The following is a 20104-nucleotide window of genomic DNA, read 5'->3' on the forward strand; positions in this document are numbered from 1 at the left end:
ATAGTGTCGCAGTGGTTATCTTACCAGAGCATGTAAGCAATTTACCTACAGCCAAATTTACCCATGGCTAAAAAGCTCCCCGCAAATGACATCAAGTCCCTGCGCACTAAATTGTGGAGCGACAAAGTTAAGACGTTTCGCGAAGGTGCCACTCATTCGGTACCCGACGACCTGCCAGGAAGCTTCTTTAAGCACGAATGAATTCATTCCCTCGAAAAATGCGTCGTGCTAACGGTGCCGGCACCGTTAGCACGACGCATTTTTCGAGTAGAACTGGCCCTTGGCCAAGTGCCAGTTGAAATACAGAAATACGTGAGAAATACAGAGCCTGTACATAGTAATGATTCTTTCCATTTGATTGTTTCGCCATTCATCCTTGCCTCGCGCAAAACCACTTCCGCGTACACGGAAGCTGAGCAAGTTTGCACTATGAGGTTGAGTAACGCGTGTCAGTGGTATGGGGAAGGATGGGGAAATGGAGCGATCTTTGTTGTCGTGGGAGCTTCTTTTCGCTCTAGTTCATTCACCGAATTCATTTCTTGATTTCGGGCGGACAGGAGAAGGACTCTGGCGCCGGTCCGAGGTGCCGTTGTAGTTACAGGTCAGGTGGCAGAAAGCAAGCTTGTTACACCTTCACATGTCTGTGTCCATGCTGATGCGGTCGCCGTCCTTGATGCGTGGACTGAACTGAGCGTCCAAATTAGAATCGTGTGTTTTTCGTAAAGGGAAAAAAAATCAACAGCATTCAGCGACTCCTTTGAGCTAACTGGCTCAGAAGCAGGCTCTTGCGACGGACGCCGCCAACTTGACAATAGCAAGTTCTCTTTTGTAGGCCCACAACGCCGTCCTCGTGTGCTACAGTATTTAGCCTAAGCAGCAATACAGGCACAAACGCCACCGCTCCGAGTCTGCGTGATGCGCAAGAACCCCGTATAAATTGGGAGTTGCGGCGCCTGAGCTTGCCCTACCGCGAAATGCGCATTGCCGCAGCGGCATGATATCGAAGGCCGGTGGCGGGCAAGTCGATGCTGAGGTTGAGGAATGACGTGACGAGGATAAGATGACGATGACGAGCTGACGATGCTGGCAACTTTTTCGCCACCAAACTCAGGTAGTGAAAATGGATGGATGTACGTCATGTACGTTGCAAGTATATTCAGAAGTTCCTCAAAGCTCCTTACAGGGCCCATTGTTATTCCTTTCACATATTAATGATATTTCTACCAACCTAACGTACAACTTAAACCTCTTTGCTGATGGCTGCCTAATTTTGGCTCCTGTTACTGATACGGAGGACCAGCTTGAGATTAATAAATGTTTACCTAATTTAAGCATATGGTGGGAGAAATGACAGATTGGAATTAATTGTACAAAGTCAACCTGTACTCAAATCACTAAAAGAAAGACAACTAACACTTTCCCTCATTACATAGGTAACCACTTGTTGATAAATATAAACAGATTTAAGTACTTAGGAGCAAGAATAACACATAATTTTACCTTGAATGATCATATAGCTAACTTATTTAAGACTTCTTATCATAAATTGTCGTTCCTTAAGAAAGAATTGGAGCATGCAAGTTTATTCCGCACAGAATATTCGCCAGACCAGTATTAGGATACGCCTCGGTAGCCTGGTCATAAGTAAAATTCACTTAAATGGAAAGTAAAAGGAATTCAGAGACTAGCCGCGCGTTTTAATGTCCCAGGCATGGTATAGAACAGACTCTGTAAAAAAATGAGTTGAAGTTTCGTAGCTTAGATCTGTTGGGAATACGCAGACTGAAATATCGAATAAAAGCCTTACTTTAGATAATCAAAGGTTAAATTCAAATTGATAAACTCAAACACCTACAAGTCTCAGGAAGACGGAATCCATTAATAAATTATGATTATGTTTTTCAGCCATATGATACCCCTAGTGACAGATTTGGATTATCATTTTTTCTATACGCAATTCAATTAGAGAACCACTAGCCCAGGTCGGTCGTTGCTTCAGATAATGGCTGTGCTTTTGAACACGCTGTGGACATGTATTGCCAAGAATGTGGTGTTTATTTAAAAAGAAATGTTTCGACTGTTTTGTAGAGAGCACTGTTTCTTTAGATGATTCTACTTTCATTTCATCTTCCCTCCTTGTAATGACACCGAGTCGGGAGTTGACGGCATTCGACAAACAAACAAACAAACAAACAAACAAACAAACAAACAAACAAACAAACAAACAAACAAACAAACAAACAAACAAACAAACAAACAAACAAACAAACAAACAAACAAACAAACAAACAAACAAACAAACAAACAAACAAACAAACAAACAAACAAACAAACAAACAAAAAGGACAAAGAACAAGAACAAACAAACAAACAATATAAACTTCGCAATGACGCAGACGTAATGGAAAAGATGGACGGGCACAGCAAACTCAATTTCGACAATTTAAGTGCCGTCGAAGTAGGAGAAAAAAAAAAAAGGAAATGCGTTACGCAGTTACCTTAACACAGCAGTATACGTATATACTTGACAAATTTCCTTGAATCGATTCTTCCACACACACTGGCTGCTCTAACAGAACTATTTTTGTCGCAGGACGATACAGAAAAGGAAGCACAATCGTTTGCTCCGGCAATATAAAGCGGTGTTGTTCATTGAAAGTTCAGGAACATGAAACAAATGGTGACTGGTGTAGAAAGCCAACGAAAGAAAGATAGAATACGTTTGTTGGAGACACGTAGAATTGAAAAAATAGATTGGTCTTCCCGGCTTCGCCCTCCTACTGTACTTTTCGCGAGTGTCAAACAATACAGTTTCATCTTTAGAGACGGAAGGGGTGTGCACTCCAGCAATATCCGGCTCAATGTCCGGTTGCAGCGCTGTCTTGGTTCCATTTGGTATTCTGTTGATCTGCTCCCCCAGTGGAAAGCTCTGTAAGAAAACAAACACGTACGTGTTATTTCTGAAGGAGGGGTAGAGCTCGAATTGCAAGGCATCCTTGAGAGGATATTCGACAACGTTTGCGGACATGCTTGAATCCAAGCAAGGTGCGAGTTTTGGCTACCTGATATCAGAAAAAAAGAAGTGTGTACAAATCGCAGATCTACAAGCCTTACTCGACATGAGGTAGCAGTATTCTTCGCGTATGACGTAGTGTGTTGCATAGAGAGCTGTCAATGTTCAGAAGAGTGGCGGTAAATAGAGCGCCGTTCATAGAAGAAGATTTTCTCCCATGATTACGCGTAAAGGAACTAGTATTTTTAATTATTTCGTGTAATGCGGTTTCTTCGAGATTGACCGACAGCATGCGCCTTAGGAACTTGCAAGCTTTGGATGTGAAACTTTGGTGCCAGTAATTTAACAAACAGCACTACGCGATTCTGGATACAGAAGGTGCGTTTGGTGGGCGTTTGCCAGTGCTTTGCTCGAGACGCCCTGGGGGCGTCACGTTAAAGTGGATTACCACAAGTCAAGGAGCTCACTATACTAGTACATTTGAATAATGCTTGACAGTACTGCTAATAAATTTTTCAATTTTTTTTCTGAAATGGCAATGTTAAAAGGGGGCTAGTGGTTTTGTGATATAGAAAAGTTTAGCTTGGCAGGCTGGAACGGCTATCTGCCTTGCCCCAGTGTGTCTTGCTTCCACACAAATCCTGTTCACAATGTGTTTATTTATTTATTTATTAAAAATACCTTACAGGTCCCAGAAGGGCATTGAGTAAGGGGGACAAAAAACAGCATAAATAGTATAGGAACAAGTATCAAATAACGATGCAAGATGCAAAGCAAGAATTAAAAGGGAAGCATTGTACAGAGCAAATGATCTAAAAAAAATATACATAGGCGCAAGGAACATCGTATTATAGCATGAATACGTCATATGTGACCAATACATATCGTAAGAAAAAACAGTTGTCATGCAAGAAATGTCATTGATGTAAGATGCTCAAGATAACAAGGCATACCGCAATAGCAACGAGAATGGAAATGCCAACCAGCTAAAGAGATCCAAGTGAAGACGTCACTCCTTAGAAAGATGCTTCCGCAGCTGGTCATGGAATGATTGGTGGTCACAGATGGATGCGATAGAGTCGGGAATATCATTCCAAAGAGCAATGGCACGTGGAAGTGCCGATGAATTGAAGGCTTAATTGGCTCCTTCCGTGCATGTGCTTTATGCTAAATTGACTATGTAGTCGACGCCAAAGGCGTGAAGGTGCTTCCAGAGGTAATGGAGACGGCCTCATGCTGTAATATTTATGAAATAGGCATAACAAACTGTATTGTGTCACTGCGAGATTGAGAGAAGAAAGCGCAGGTGCCCTCTTCTTTCGCGTCCTCCCTGAAGCCCTTGTTCTCGAAAGTAGGTGTGGGGAACGACGCGTTCTTTGTAATATTCTAGGCACGTCTTGGCACGGGCATGGTAACTAAGAACCCAAAGTCTGCTCGGGCTTTACTTGGACCCTAGTTTAAAACTCTTTTGTGTTCCACTCGGCCCACTCTATCGCACTAGGTACAGTGAGAGTAAGGGGAACGTTCCGTCTTATAACGCTTTCCAGTGGGCGTGCACAGAAGCAGGGGTGGAAGGGCTCTCGCGAGCGTTCGCGTACTGCAAAGGTATTATGCAGTGCCAACTAGGCTTGGATGAACCTCACGAAAGCTATCTGTGAGTACAGTCGCCCACTGGGGAGCGCGAGCGAAGATAAGCGGGCACAATTCTGCTCCCGTAGTTTCGCCATTGCGACTTCTGATCAACTCCTTTGACTAGTTGGCACCCATCAGCTTGCCTTCATCACTTACGCTGCAGGTGCTGTCGGTGAACGTGTCCATCTTTACGCTGACGGCGATCGCCGTGGACCGGTATCGGGCTATCACGATACCGCTGAAGGCGCGCCTCAATTCCCGCCTGACGGCACGCGTCCTCATCGGCGTCATCTGGGTGGCATCAGCCATGGCGGCGGCGCCGTACGCCTTCGCGTTGCGTGTCACCCTGGTCCAGGACGAACGAACGGGCGAGCGAACGCGCCCCTTCTGCCACAACGTGGCGCTGCCTCCCAGCGCCTGGCGCGTCTACAACAACGCGCTTGTCTGCTCGCAGTACTTCGCGCCCTTGCTGGTCATCTGCTACGTGTACGAGCGCATTCGCCGCCTGCTCAAGGACTCGACCATCCCCGGAAACCCGGAGTCCGTGCGAGACGCCATCGTCGTCAGGAACAAGAAGAAGGTGAGCACTTTCTCTTCTGCACAGACGCGAGATGACGACCACGGCACACACGGGCACAAGCACGTTCGTCTGCACCGTCAAGCGCCGCCTTATATTCACGCCTCGTGGAAATGAAGCCGTGAGATAATGAACGAGGCTAGAGCTCCTCTTCCGTTTGGGGTCGTAGCTCCAGCTCGTTTCGGCTAAATGCACTGCACAAAATATTGCGGTCGCATGTGCCTAGATGTGATTTTGCCATTTTTCCTCGGGATGTGTTAGAGCCCGTTATTATCGATCTTGAGGCTTCGCCAGAAGCAGCAGGGTGGCCCACTAAGTAAAACCAAGTCTTTTGCAAGACACAGTATGCGTATCGATATCTATGTGACTGTAAGACTTTATCGTATTAAGCTTATTAGCTTAAGACTTTATCGTATCAGCGTTTCATGCGTCTATAAATTAGCCAGCAACCTAAAACTGGTTGAACTGTAAACCGATACTGCTGAAGGAAGTAATCATTAAGAACATTAAGGAAAAAAAAATTATGGGGTGTTACGTGCCAAAGCGACGATATGATTATGAGACACGCCATAGTGGGAGACTCCGGAATAATTTGTACCACCTGGGGTTCTTTAACGTGCACCTAAATCTAAGTACACGAATGTTCCATACACAAATGTAATCGAAAAGGGGCCACCGTGGCCGGAATTCGATCCCGCGACCTCATGCTTAGCAGCCCAAGAGCATTAAGGAAGCACTCAGCATGCAAATTAGTTCCGTAAACGAACAGGTTCCGTAAACTTTTACGCTGACTTGCGGTGGCTATTCCCAACCGTTGTTCCACACTTGCTCCGTTATGTGTTTAAAGTGTTTTTAACTAAAAAAGAACAACAAATCAACCACGAAACATCAAGAAACATTATATTTCGATTGGTCACCGCTTTCTAAGATGAATACGGTTTCACGCTCTTCGAAGTACTCTAGCAATGTGACCGTGTGACTACACAACCCCTCATAGACGACAGAACGCCTGCACGCTGCGCTATGAGCTAATCCTAAAACATCGCCGATATAATGTAATCCTTTTATTATATTTGTTCCTGCTTTTTTTGTGCTTCGTCACTTATCTCAGCGGAGCTCATACTACAGTATCAGCAGAACGAACCGGATGGCGGAAAGAAATTGAATCAACGGATAAGAATCGTTACGGTTCCATTTGGTCTCTCCGATTTGGCTGCCCTCTGCAGCACTGCAGCACGCGCCGCTGCGCAGCGCTCTTCTATTTGACTTCGTGCAGGAACAGTCGAGCACGAGTCCATGTTTCCCCTCTATACTCTCTAATTTGGCAAGTACGGGTCTCTCACAAGTTCTTGCTAGCAGACAGCATGGCACCACGCTGTTCGATTAGTGGTACGCGGACTCGCCCAATTTGGTTACGACCAGCCCAGCCAGTGTGAATAGGCGGGTTACAAGTTAGATGCTCAGACAGTCGTCCGGACACGTCTGTAAAGGTTTGCGACGTGTTAAAATTCGTTTCCTTCCAACTGCTCTCTTTTGGTATGCATTTTCTGACGAAGAAGTGCCGCCCGCGGCCGTACTTCGCTGCCACAGCGTGATCTAACTACCACAAAAGAGATGACTGATATACTGAAAGGAAAACACACTTGTCATCTGTGCGTGCGTGCACATTCGTCGAAAAGGCTTCACTGCCCTCAGCAGACGACAGAACATGTCAGTCGCTGCACTTTTATTCGTGTTTACGATGAATGCTCCGTGCGTAGTTACCGCGCTGCCCTCCCACAATGGGAGCTTGTGCGGTGCCGCACATGGCCCTGTCGAGGGCTGGTTCAGAAATGTTCAGCGAAATTCGAAGGGACCTACACTATTAAAAGCAAAGTTATTAAATAACTATAAATGCATGCGTTTACTAATTTCACGTGTACTTTACTACCTTCTTACTAGCTGTGTACTAGCCAGGAGATACTGAAGCTAGTAAGTGCTGCCGTTACTAACTAGAAAGTTTTCCTTAGTGGTTTTCATTAGGCAACTAATAAGCGACCTTATGTGAGAGGTTGCTCCTCGCTATATCACAATTCACCTAACCAGGGCGTGAAGGGAAAGTTAGTTGACGCAAGATCGTTGGGAAGGTTTTATGCGTTTCTGAAATTCCCGCCGAATGAGAGGCGTGACTTCATACGTGCCCCTCAAGCCTTCAACGTTTTGATCTCTCAAAATGAGTATTCCTCTTGCATTTTCCTGTTTTAGAACACATCACGCCTGTAGTAGATTTGTAGCATTTCTTATTATCGACATCATGTTGCATCGTCAAAGCATCAGTTTCGCACCGAAACTGATGTTTTCAGTTTCCTCACGTCAAATTTGCCTAACCGCCGACGCAAACATCGGGCGGTCACCCGCAGGGTTGTCTGAACAGATCAATCAAACGCTCTCCTCGTTCATAAGAGGGGACTTTTGTTTGCTTGAAAAACGAATAAACATGCCTACACTGAGCGGGTTGTCTTATCTAATTGGCTGACAAGAGGCGAGGAGCACGCTCAAGTGGAGAGCGATTCGATGGGGCCGAGCCACTGCACTGAAAATCGATAACCGGATGAAGAGGGTGGTGCCGGCGTCTGCGATTGGTCCCCTTTCCCTTACTTAGCTTGCGGCGGCTCGTCGAAAACCACGGCGGCATGCAACGGAAGCTTAAGAATGATGCTAAAACGGATCCCCAGCAAAGAAGACTTGGCAGAACGAAGTCGTAAAAGTGTCGAAAGCGCTCGAAAACGTTAGACGGCCACGCAAAAAGATTTATTATACACAATTAAATCCATGCTCTCCGGCAGGTGCGAGTAGCCAGTGACTGAGCGATTGGCGGCAGTCATCTTTTATTCTTTTCGGAACGGGGCAGCCTGCGGCTATTGAGAAGAAAATTTAGTTTTGTTCGGCATATTAATGCATCTTTAACGCGTACACGTCACTTTCACGCGGTGAGTTTTCGTGGTCTTGTGACGTCGCGTGACAGGCCGATGAAGTGGGTGTAGCCTGAAAACTTTTGACCAATTGGCGAGGTCCTATGGTCAAAAGGCGTCGAATCAGAAATAACTATTTTTCGTTTGTTCGGTCCAACCATGCATAATCAGTGTGTACGCGTCATATCAGATGAGGAGCTATCGCAGTTTTCGTGAAGTCGCGTGACAGGCAGGCGAAGTGCGGGTGGTCCAAAAAGTTTTTGACCAATCGCGGAGGTCTGATTGCATAATTGGAATATGAAAGTTTGGAATAGTTTTACGTTATAGCACCCTTAATTATAGCTTTGGTTTATCCTCAATGCTTGAAAAACACCTGGTATACTGCAAATGCTTCAGGAATGGGTGTTCATGATTGCTAAATTCAGTATAATAGAGATAAAAGGTGGTATTTGAGCAAATAAATTATACACGGTAATGGGAATCAAGATATATCAGATAATCACTAATTGATTGAGTAGTAAACAAATTTTTTTCTATTGAGATGTTGAAGAGCATTAGGGGAAACACTGTAATGGCAAAATTTAAATATGGTTACTAACCGTATGGTTGCTGACTTTACTAGCAAGGTAATGAATATTGGGAGAAACGGTTACTAACATATAGTTATCCAAAATTAAGAAGGCGTCTGACAGATAAAGTACCACACTGTAGTATAAAGGCTACAAACAGGTATAACGTGCATCAGAAAGGCTGACCTACGTTTCGATAGGCGGGCCTAACTTCGTCAAAGGGTAAGATTGGCCCACCTGACGAAGATAAGCCCACCTATCGAAACGTAGGCCAGCCTTTCTGAGGCGCCTTATCGCCGTTTGTAGCCTTTTTACCACAGTAAACTATAGTTAATACTTACAACGACTTTGTTTTAAGAAGTGTGAGTCTGAGTTAGTGCTGTTCACTAGCTTCAGCAGGTAGTGAATATTACTTTCTACCGCTTTACTAACTTAGTTTACTAAGAATGTAGTGCTTTTTTTGTGACAAGTAATCTCTTAGTATTTAGTTATTCAATATGGAGACTTATTTTTCTAGAGTATCATAACGGCATACTATTTGGAAAGCAAATTGTTGCAGGAACCATCGGCGATGATTGTCAATGTAAGCGAATAGCCGAAAGCTTCATGAATACTTTATTAAAGGAATGTTGCTTCATTGACGTCGTAGACATGTTGCAGTGAGGATATTTAGGTAACGTTTGCTGTTTCATGGCGTAATTCCGCAGAGAACGAAGCAATGGACCGGCGCATCTGTAGACCTAGTATAGGTGTATGGCACCTGCGTCTTGAAGAGCTACGCGGCACGCAAATCGTTTGCGCGAGCGAACGCGTCCTTTGCGTCGGTGCGCCTATGCCTGTGTTGGCGGTGAGTGTTCAAACACGAAAGCGGGCGAAATAGCGATTTCGGCCGTTTTCGTGATCGAACAACAACAACAAGGAAAAGAAGGTACTGGTAAAGTTAATCAAATAAGTAAAAACAATATAAGGCTGCGAAAGCTTTTAGCCGCAGGAGATGCATCGTTTAAAGCTTACGGCTTGGTTTTACTGTGTGGGACACGCTTGCATGCGTAACAGTGTACGCCTGCAGCAACCAGGATGTGTGGCGAATATGCGCAGCAACCGCAGCAATTAAAAAAAAAGTAAGAAACTCTAATTTACGCGGACCTAGCCGGACAGCTAAAGAAGCGAGTTACGCTCCACGTTCCTCTGGGACGGTGCCCAAATTGTAGGAGCGTCTAAGTATCGCTCGAATCGAGACGAGGGAGGTGTGTGGGCACGGGAAGGGGAGGGGGGGGGGGATGATAAATCCACGTGGAGCCAGCCGTAGTGGGATCTCTGGAGAGGCCCTATTTTCAGATCTAGGCAAGAATAACCTGCGACTAAAGGTTAAAAAAAATATGAAAGCACCGAATGAACTTCGCTTGACGCAGTCTGCGCACATGTGGCGGGTGTGCTATCGTAGTGGCAAAGTGTTAAAAAATACCAGTAAAAAAGTAGCAGCCGCGGCAGCTGCTACATTTTTACTGCTTTAATATCGTGGTCTGGGGAATGTACGCAATATTAAAAAAAGTTAACGAATGTAAAAATGCGGCAAGCGCTACCGACAGAACGTTTCAGTAGGCGATATGTATATGTGTTCCATCGAAATATATTTCCGCGAAGTTGTCACCTAGTTTGGCTACACGTCCGTCACGTGAAACTCCTACATTATACGGTCTGCTTCTCTGGTAGTTTATGAACATGCCGTTTCTTTTCTTTCTTTAAGTAGGTACGCATGCAAACGTTACTTTAACAGTTTCTACCGAACTCCTCACACCATGCACATATACTGCGCAACGCGGCCCGTCCTCCTATCGTTGGAATTGCAGATACAGTGCGCAAGCCAGTGCTTTACTGGAGACAAACGAGCACCCTGTGCGTGGAGGAGTCTATAATTAGATTAGACAAGACGGGCTGGAGTTTATGCGGATGCATTGTTATTGTTGGCATGACATGCATCTAAGGGTGGTAACAGAATGTGCCGCAAGCGAAACATCGAGAAGCAGCTGCAGCGGAATCTTGGGCTCTAGCGAACAAGAGAGATCAAGAGATATATAGATAGACAGAGAGAGAGAGAAAGAGAGAGAGAGAGAAAGAGAGTGAGAGAGACCCAGTGAGGTTAACCGGATGCAAGTTTCCGGTTTGCTACTCTGCACTGGGGGGCGGGGGGGGAAATAGCGGTTGGACAGGGGACAGAGAGAGATAAATAATAATAATAATAATAATAATAATAATAATAATAATAATAATAATAATAATAATAATAATAATAATAATAATAATAATAATAATATTCATTGACACACATCCAAAAGCAAAACAAAGAAACGGGCCTGTCTAAGTCCACGAGGACTTGTGCGACTAGGCCCGGCAGAGTCGGTACAGCGATGTGGTTACATATTTACATAAAAGGTGAAAAGGTAGACATTTACATAATAACACGTTTTTTTTTTCAACTTTCCGAAGAATGGTTGGTAGTATTGCCCGTTACAGACAATGACATAGTAAATAAAGAGAAGCACATAAACAACTTAAGTAAGAATCAGGACTAAATTTCAACATTTCATCAATAATTTATTCAACTGTTTTTTCGAAGTTGCCAAAAAGAATTCATCCGCCAAATCGTTAAATATTTTTGGGATGTATACACTTCTTCTCGCTTCACCATACTTAGTAGTGGAATAGGGTACCTTAAAACGTTTTTTATTGCTTAACAATCGAGGTGCATCGTATGCCTCTTTGAATTCATCGCTCCAATTATTCCGCATAATAACAGTTCTGGTAAATAAATCCTCCAATGTGCAAAATCGTAATTCCTGAAAAATATTATTGTCGTTCAGTGTAGTACCATAAGCCACATTTTTAAATATATTTTTTAGTAATTTATCAATCCGATTTTTCCAACGCTCTGTACAAAAGGCAAAGATCGTTATACCATACCTCAGCACACTGTACGCTAGTGCATGCATTATCATTTTCTTGACTGGTAGAGGTACTAAACCCTTTATGTTGAAAAGTAAATATGCAACACTACGTAGTTTGCCACACAAAAACGCCATGTGATGCTGCCAAGACATGCCGCTGTTGAACGTTACACCCAGGTATTTGAATGTCTCCACATATTCTATAGCAGTGCATTTACATGAAATACAATGTTCATTATGTCGAAATATTGGCAAGTTTATTTTTTGAGTTTTTAATGGACTACGAAAGCACATGGTTTTGCTTTTCTTAGCATTGACATATACACAGTTTTCGTCAAACCATTGCATAGCCTTATGAACTGCATTTTGTAGGGTGCTAATAGCTTCCTCATAATGCACATGACGAGTGAGTAGAACTGTATCATCTGCATATTGATACACAGTGGCTTTTGTAATTATCGTGGGAAAGTCGTTCATAAATAAATTGTATAAGAGAGGGGATAACACGGATCCCTGTGGAACCCCAGCTGTAATATATTTTCTAGCGCTAACAATTTCTTTACTGCCCATGACCACCTGTGACCTATCTTGTAAATAATTGCAAATAAGATCAAGAAAGGGTCCCCTGAAACCCAAACGAAACAACTTTTCAAATAAGATATCGTGATTTACAGTTTCGAACGCTTTTGCTAAATCTAAATACAAAGCACAACTATACAGGTTCTTATCTAGAGCAGAATATAATTTATCGGTGAACTCTTGTAACAGTGTAATAGTACCTCGCTCAGCAACAAATCCAAACTGTCTTGGTGTTAGGATTGAAAATTTCTTTAAGAAGGAAGTCATACAATCAAACAGAAACTTTTCCAGTATTTGAGAGAGTATAGGCAAAACAGAGATAGGTCTATAGTTTTCAACTTCATCTTTTTTTCCTGCTTTGTACAGTGGCTTAACAATCTCCGTTTTTAATGTCTCCGGAATTGATGCGGTGCTTATAAAACCATTAATCATAAAAAGCAGTATGTCTGCTAATATATCAAAATTTCTTCTTAGTGTGGCCACAGCCAACCCATTTATACCAGGTTGTTTATTAGGTCGGAAACTGAAAATTATTCTCCTCAGATCTTCCTTCGACAATGTGGGCAAAAAGCGGATGCTTGAACAGTTCGTTTGAGCGAGCAAGTGTGTCTCTGCGACCGCGCAGTGTTAGAAAAACGCGGGAAAAAAATGATTGAACTTATCTACCACTATATCTGGCTTCTCTGAAAAAGATTCTAAGAAATTAGCAGGTGCCGCACTATTGCCTCGGAGCGTATTTATTAAAGCCAAAGTTTTTGTAGAATTTTTGTGTGCTTGATTAAATCTGTCTAAGAAAGACCGCCGTTTTGTTGATCTCAAGAGGGCAACGACCCTATTCCTGGCAATCTTATATTCCGTTTTCAAGTCTTGATTTTTCGGCGCACACCTGCTCCTTTTCCACAACCAGTCTATGTAGGAAATAGCTCTCATTATGTCGGCTGTGAACCAGGGGTAACTTTTTCTTTGTTTTTTAGTTATTGTGTACATACTAGAAAGCTCAAACTTCTCCAGCTGCTCACAAAAGTTTTCATAAACTTTAGCATAATTAGAATCCTTAATAATTTACGCCCAGTCAAACTGTGCAATCAAATGACCAAATGGTTTCTTATTAAAAATCTGCACTTCTAGTTGATTACTATCATCTTTTTCTTCTGATTTGTCCTTTTCGGGCAGGGGTAAAAGTGCCTTAAGTCGACATGCGACAAAATAGTGATCCGCTATCTTTTGCCTTATGATATAAAGAATAATTCGGTGCTCTTATTGCTATGTGGTCTAGACAGGAGGATACTAGTCTATTTTGTAAGAGTTCTTCTCTTGTAGGTTGATTTATAGCCACTTGTAAGCCATAGGCTGATAAGATGGAGAGGTAATCCGACAGTAGTCGAACTGATGTTCAATATATTAATGTTTAGGTCACCCACCAAACAAATCTGATCTGCTGCGTTGTGGCCTTCTAAAATTTCTTCAAGTTCACGCAAGAACCGTGTGACACTGTTATTAGGCGGACGACAAATAGCTATCAACAATAATTCTGTGTTTGTAAGCGTAATTTTTACTGTCAAACTTTCGGCGTGGTTTAAAGAAATGTCCGTAACCACAGTGTCACATCTTATCTTAACAAACAACGCTGAACCCCCTCCTCGTCGTTTCTGTCGTGACATAAAATGGGCTTTGTAACCCTTTAATTTGTAAATGTTAGTGCAGTCCTCTGGTACATTTGTTTCCACTATTATAATGCATCTACTACATCTGCGACTGATTCCGCTACCTCTCTAAGTTCCTCCCAATATTTTCGTAGACTTCTGATATTAATACTAATTACTGTGAAACCGTGTTCACGGCTGGTAGCAAACATATCTTTGAACTCATTGAAATTTGAGACAGAGGAAAAATTCGTTGCCATGTTGCTTAAGAACTTTTAAGAATATCGGCTAGATTCTTAATTCGGATCAGGGGTGCATCTTCATTCTTCTTCACGAAAATATTTCCGCCCTTGACCCATGCAAATTTCTAGTTCTTTTCTTTTGCTGCAGTTCTAGCTCGCCAGAACAGATTTCGGTTCATTCTTGTCAGATTATCATCGATGAAAAGCCTCGGCAGCTGTGCAATTTGATGCAAGCGTCTTAGCTTCCCCTGCGCATCAAACCACGCATCCCTTGCGGTCACGGAAGAAAAACGTACTAGTACTGTTGGGTTCGTCTTATGTTTGTTTGGTAAGCGATGCACCGCCTCGATATCAGAGCTACATAAATCTGATAGCTCCAGTTTACTGGCTATGTTCGATAAGACTTCTTTTAGGTTTTCCTCGTGTTTGACAGGTAGCCCTTCAATTTTCATATTCACTTTTCTGCCATACTGTTCGCTTTCATTTAGATCCTGTTGCAGCTGCTGCAGATGTTCCGCCTGTGTTTCCAGTTGCGTTTTCATGTCAGTAATTTGTGCTTCACGCGCAGCTTCATGTTCTTTACTGGCGGAAAGCTGGGCTAACACCATGTCTTATTGTTTAGACAAAAAGGAGACTGTTTCTTCTAGGTCTTTCATTGTTATGCTCAAGTTTGTGAATTCTGCTTTCAGGAGGAGCAGAGAATCTACTTTTCCATGTAAAGTCAGCAAAGAGGTCAAAGTTTGCCTAATACCTGCCAGCTCTGACATTACCGTGGCTTCTGAAGTGTCTTCTTCTGGTGGAGTCGTACTCGTAGACTGTGAGCCCGCCCCCCCTCGTTGCTTTACCGCGCGACACGTTTTGCACACCCATGATTCACGTTTACTTTGACTCTTCGCTGCGAAAGTATTTTGAGCTAGACCTGAGCAATGTTGACCCAAATGATAAGGGTTCCCACACTCCGAACAAGTAATGAAACGACCATCATCGGGTAACAGTTTGTTACAAGCAATACAATTGTCCATAATACCACTCAACAAGATACACTCTGCAGTCGGCGGCCAACACCCTTAGTTAGATTCACAAGGTAAGTACAGTACCTGTAAAATATGTGTGTTAATGTCCGGTTGTTGAATCGCCGCCGACTGCAGAGCGTCCTGTGCTTCAGGCTGTTTAAGTAGGCGTTTCTGCAAGGGTTTCCAGAGGCTGGTGTGATTTCCCAAAAGCCTTCTGCGATGAAGTTTCTGAAATGGTGATGGCTTGAAAACCGGATGAAGGCCCAATCCAGCAGTAGAATCTTTTTTTTTATTGAAGTGAATGTTAGGAGAGGTTGGCGCCTTTATGTGGTGGCACCGGCTACTCCTTGTCACTTGGCTGATGAAACAAATTTGCGCAAAAAGGGAGAATAGCGACACGAAATATGGCGCTCAGTAGAAGACTGGATGAATAAAAAATATACAGTCCAACAGTACACGAGTCGCAAAGTTCTGTGCATTAGTTCAGTCCACGCACGCATATATAAAGTCAGATATTTCGAACAGCCAAAACACACAACACATGTAATGCACTGCAAGTACAGAACAGAATTATACATATTGGGTAAAAGTTGCGATCACCACCTAAACCAATTATGAACCACGAACAACGTTTGTGTTACTCATTTAGCGTATTCGGGTCATCTGATGCCTAATATTTTCTCAGGATATTGATGTCCTCTAAAAACTTTTTCAGAGCAAGAAACGCTCTTTTTTGAAGGCCCGCAGTTGGCCATGGGCCAAGTATCTTTTTTAGAGTGAGTGGTCTTCTGTCTAATATAAGTAAATTAGCTTGCAGTACCGTTCTTTGTGTATCGTATTTCGAGCACTCGAGAAGAAGATGATGCACATCTTCGTCTGGATGGCCACAAGAACACTGCGGACTAGAGACATGTTTTATTCTGTACAAGAAGTGTCTCGTAAATGCAGTACCAAGACGCAGCCGGTGTACCAAAGTTTCAAATTTTCTGTTGTCTCTTAGAGTTTCCGGCATTGTTAAGTTTATACATGGGTCTATTGAGTATACCTCCGAGTTTTTAGTTTGCTGGTCAAACCAGGTAGTTTTAATGAGACGACAAGAAATCTGTCTCAGGATCAGACGGACTTCACTGCGCAATAGGGGAAGATTAGTTGTCTCTGCGTTATTGTGCGCTCGATTCGCAGCTGCGTCCGCTGCAGTATTACCAGGAATATTGCAGTGCCCAGGAATCCACTGAAATGCAATTACGGGGTTCATTGCGCTTGCTTTTGTAAGTTCTTTGAGCGTCTCATACAATATCGAAGTGTTCAAAGAATTTTTCTTATTGCTCTGTAGTAATGTGAGAGCGGCTTGCGAATCGCTAAAGATAACCCATTTTTGCGAATGATTTTCTAAAGTTATGAAACGCAAAGCACACAGGATTGCAAATAGTTCTGCCATGGTGGAAGATGTCTCCCGGGATAATTTAAATGTTTGCTCTAGCGCTAAATGTGGAATGACGAATGCTGAAGTCGAGGAATTTTATGACACGAACCATCTGTATAAACGTGGATGTACTGGGGATATAATGAGTAAATTTGGTAGAGTGCCAGTTGCTGTGCGGCTACTATGAACATGTCTCTCTTAGATATAATCCCGTCAACCGATAACTCTATTTTAGGGTATGTTAACATCCAGGGAGGGTAACTAACATCCACTTTGCATAATTCAAATCTTGGTAATAATGCTTTATGTTCTCGAACAACATCGTGAATTTTGCTTTTGTTTCTTTCGGTGAGCACGAGGTTTAATGGATGCTTCTCGTGTTGGGTTAAGATGCGATAAATATGTCGGCATGTTTCAACCGTTCGTATGACTGGAAATGGGGGGTGACGAGCTTCAGCAATTACTAAAGAACTCGAGGTAGCCTGCGGAACCCCAAGACACACTCGCAGCCCCCTTGCTAGTAAACGTTGAAGACGTTCCTCAGAATTTGCGATAAACCATGGAGAATAGGTGCCGAGTAAGCAATTTTTTGTTTTATGAGTGCGTTATGAACTTGTAGTAGCGAAGAGACTGATCCCCCCCACGTTGTGCCTGCGAGTCGCCGAAGTACGTTTATTACTGCATTGGTCTGTTTTTCAATTGCGCGGATGTGTGAAGCCCATGTAAGTTGGCGGTCAAGAATAACTCCAAGAAATTTATGCTCTTTCACAAACATCAAAGTTTGCCCGTTAAGCCTAAGTTGGAAATTAACAACTGTCGTCTAGTGAAAGGAAGTACGGCTGTCTTTGCGTATGAAAGACTCATGCCTCTTTCTTTTAAAAAGGTGTCGATACTATCAAGGCCCTCTTGCAGCGTTGTTTGAATGTCTTGTATATTAGAACCAGAGGCCCATATGCAGATGTGATCTGCGTACAGAGAATACCGTAGACCAGAGGGGAGTTTTTGTGGCAAGGCTGCCATGACACAATTGAATAAAAACGGACTCAGAACACTGCCCTGCGGAACGCCCTGCGTGATGCTGTGATAATTACTCTCTCCTTCTATTGTTTCCATAAATATTTTTCTATCTTTCAAGAAGTTTGACACCCATCGCAGCGTTCGACCATGTAGGCCAAGCTCTAACATACCAGCAAGGACGTGTATGTGACTTGCAGTGTCGAATGCTCTTTGAATGTCTAAGAATACTGCTACTGTCACATTTCCGCAGCTTCGTTCATGTTCGACGTATGTGGCAATATCTAATACTGCATCCATTGTACAACGATTTTGTCGAAAACCGGTCATGTGGTCGGAAAACACATGTGTGTGTTGACACCATCATTGCAGTCGACTGTCTATCATCTTCTCCATTAGTTTGGAAAAACAGCTTGTGAGACTGACGGGTCGGTAGGAGTCAAGACAAAGTGGAGTCTTTCCTGGTTTTAGCACTGGAATTACCCGAGCTAATTTCCATGAATCCGGTAGAGTCTCTCTTATCCAGATATCATTAAATATCTCCAAAAGAGTCATTCTTCCTACTGGACCTAGGTTCTTTAACATCACATACGTAACACCATCTGGGCCTGCGGTTGTCTTTGTACGGCATGACGAAAGGGCACTTTTCAATTCATTTAATCTAAACTCACAATCAAGTTGTGGATGTTGTGACTTAAAGCACGCACGAACCCTCTGTTCTGCTTGTGTTGTCGAACTTGCAAATTGTAGGCAAGTAAACGGAATTCCTGGTCTGGATATAAGTTGACAAAATTCGTCAGCAACAGATGTTTCCGGAGTACTTGGAGACTGCAGCGGAGACTTCCGGAGACTGCAGCGTATTCATTTGGAACAATGACTTGCTTTGTGCAGTTCTTGTAGGACTCGCACAATATATTTGCAAAACTTTGAAAGTTCGGATTTTCGCCCAATGAATTACTTAAATGGTGCCGAAAACTTTGCCAATTAGTATATTTTGAGTAGTGGCGGGTCCCTTCACTCCGTATGAGGCGATGTTTTACCAGGATCGGAAAATGATCACTACCGTGCGTTTCTATGTCCGTTGACCATTCAACGCCATCAAGAAGGTCTTGGGAGCAGAGCGTAACATCTATACAGCTTGACTAACGAAACCCCCGCAAGAACGTTGGAGAGCTGTCATTTAACACAATCAGATTACTTTTTTCTGCGGCAGACTCTATAATGCTTCCACGGGAATCATTATATTCACTGCCCCAGATGACGTTATGTGCGTTGAAGTCCCCACAAACCAGCACATGAGTTTGCGATACCAAACACATTCACCAAGCTGTCTACTGATATTTTGCTAGAACATTGTAGATAAAGACTGATCACTGTGACGCTTGTATTTCTAAAATATATCTTGCATGCTACGAACTCCGGTATGTTTAAATCGCTCGAATGTATTAAATAGGACGGCAGGTCTTTTCTCACGCATAACATCGCTCTACTACTTCCAGCAATGCGCGATGATTTATATATAACATAGTTCGAAAGACGAAAGTCATCTCACACGCCTGCTTCCTGCATGCATAAAACAGGGAAGTTATGTTGAGCTAGTAGTTTGCGAAAATCAGCTGACTTATTTCGAAGGCTATTAGCATTCTACTGAAATATGAAAACATTGTTATAACGATTATTCATTGTAAGCCTGCAGTGGAGCTGTTGGTGGTTGTGGAAGCACCTACGAGTAGAATCTTCTCGGATGATAGCACGTGCGAGCCTGTAAAATATGTGTGTTAATGTCCGGTTGTTGAATCGCCGCCGACTGCCGACTGTAATAATAATAATAATAATAATAATAATAATAATAATAATAATAATAATAATAATAATAATAATAATAATAATAATAATAATATTAATAATAATAATAATGAAAGGGGTAATAGGAAGGGCGTTCCCATTAGAGGCGTTCAAACAGACTGGTGAACCTCAAGAAGCGCAGTAGAGCTTGCACGGCCTTCTGATGCGATGTTAAGTCCCGTCGATGTTCTAGAATTCTTTCTTCCGACAGAGGCCATTCGTCCAACTGGTTGAGCACGACGGAAAGTGATTGTCTCTGCCCACTGTACTGTGGGCGCTGGCACAGAACATGACGGATTGTTTCCTCGCCGCCGCAATGGCCACAGACTGCGGTGTCGGCCATCTCTATGCGGAATGCGTGGACATTCATAAACGTGACACCCATACTGTAAAACATAAATGAGAAGAAAACATAGAAACAAAGGGAAATTTATAATCTTACTACAGAAAATTCCTTTCAGTGGAAGAAACATATATTATTTTATTTAAAAAAGGCATTTTGTCTGTTTACGGTCAAAGACAGAATTTTTCGTTGAATTAGCCCTCATACGGTAAAGTGAAAAAAATACCATTAACACTGTGAGCGAAGTGAGATTTGTTCGTCTCTTAACCATCCTCAACTATAACATTTGTGTGTAGCTACACTAGCCACACAAGA

The 20104-nt window shown here is 42.9% G+C and overlaps 1 protein-coding gene across 1 annotated transcript in view; it reads left to right on the forward strand.

The window, feature by feature from the left end:
* LOC126547907 (neuromedin-K receptor-like) overlaps positions 1–20104 on the forward strand; it is a 239472-nt gene that overhangs the window by 4962 nt on the left and 214406 nt on the right. The window contains exon 2 of the mRNA XM_055063356.2: positions 4809–5225. Within this exon, the coding sequence (XP_054919331.2) occupies positions 4809–5225 (417 nt within the window). The remainder of the gene's footprint in view (positions 1–4808; positions 5226–20104) is intronic.

This window comes from Dermacentor andersoni, chromosome 1 (assembly GCF_023375885.2).
Source record: "Dermacentor andersoni chromosome 1, qqDerAnde1_hic_scaffold, whole genome shotgun sequence".
Lineage (NCBI taxonomy): Eukaryota > Metazoa > Arthropoda > Arachnida > Ixodida > Ixodidae > Dermacentor > Dermacentor andersoni.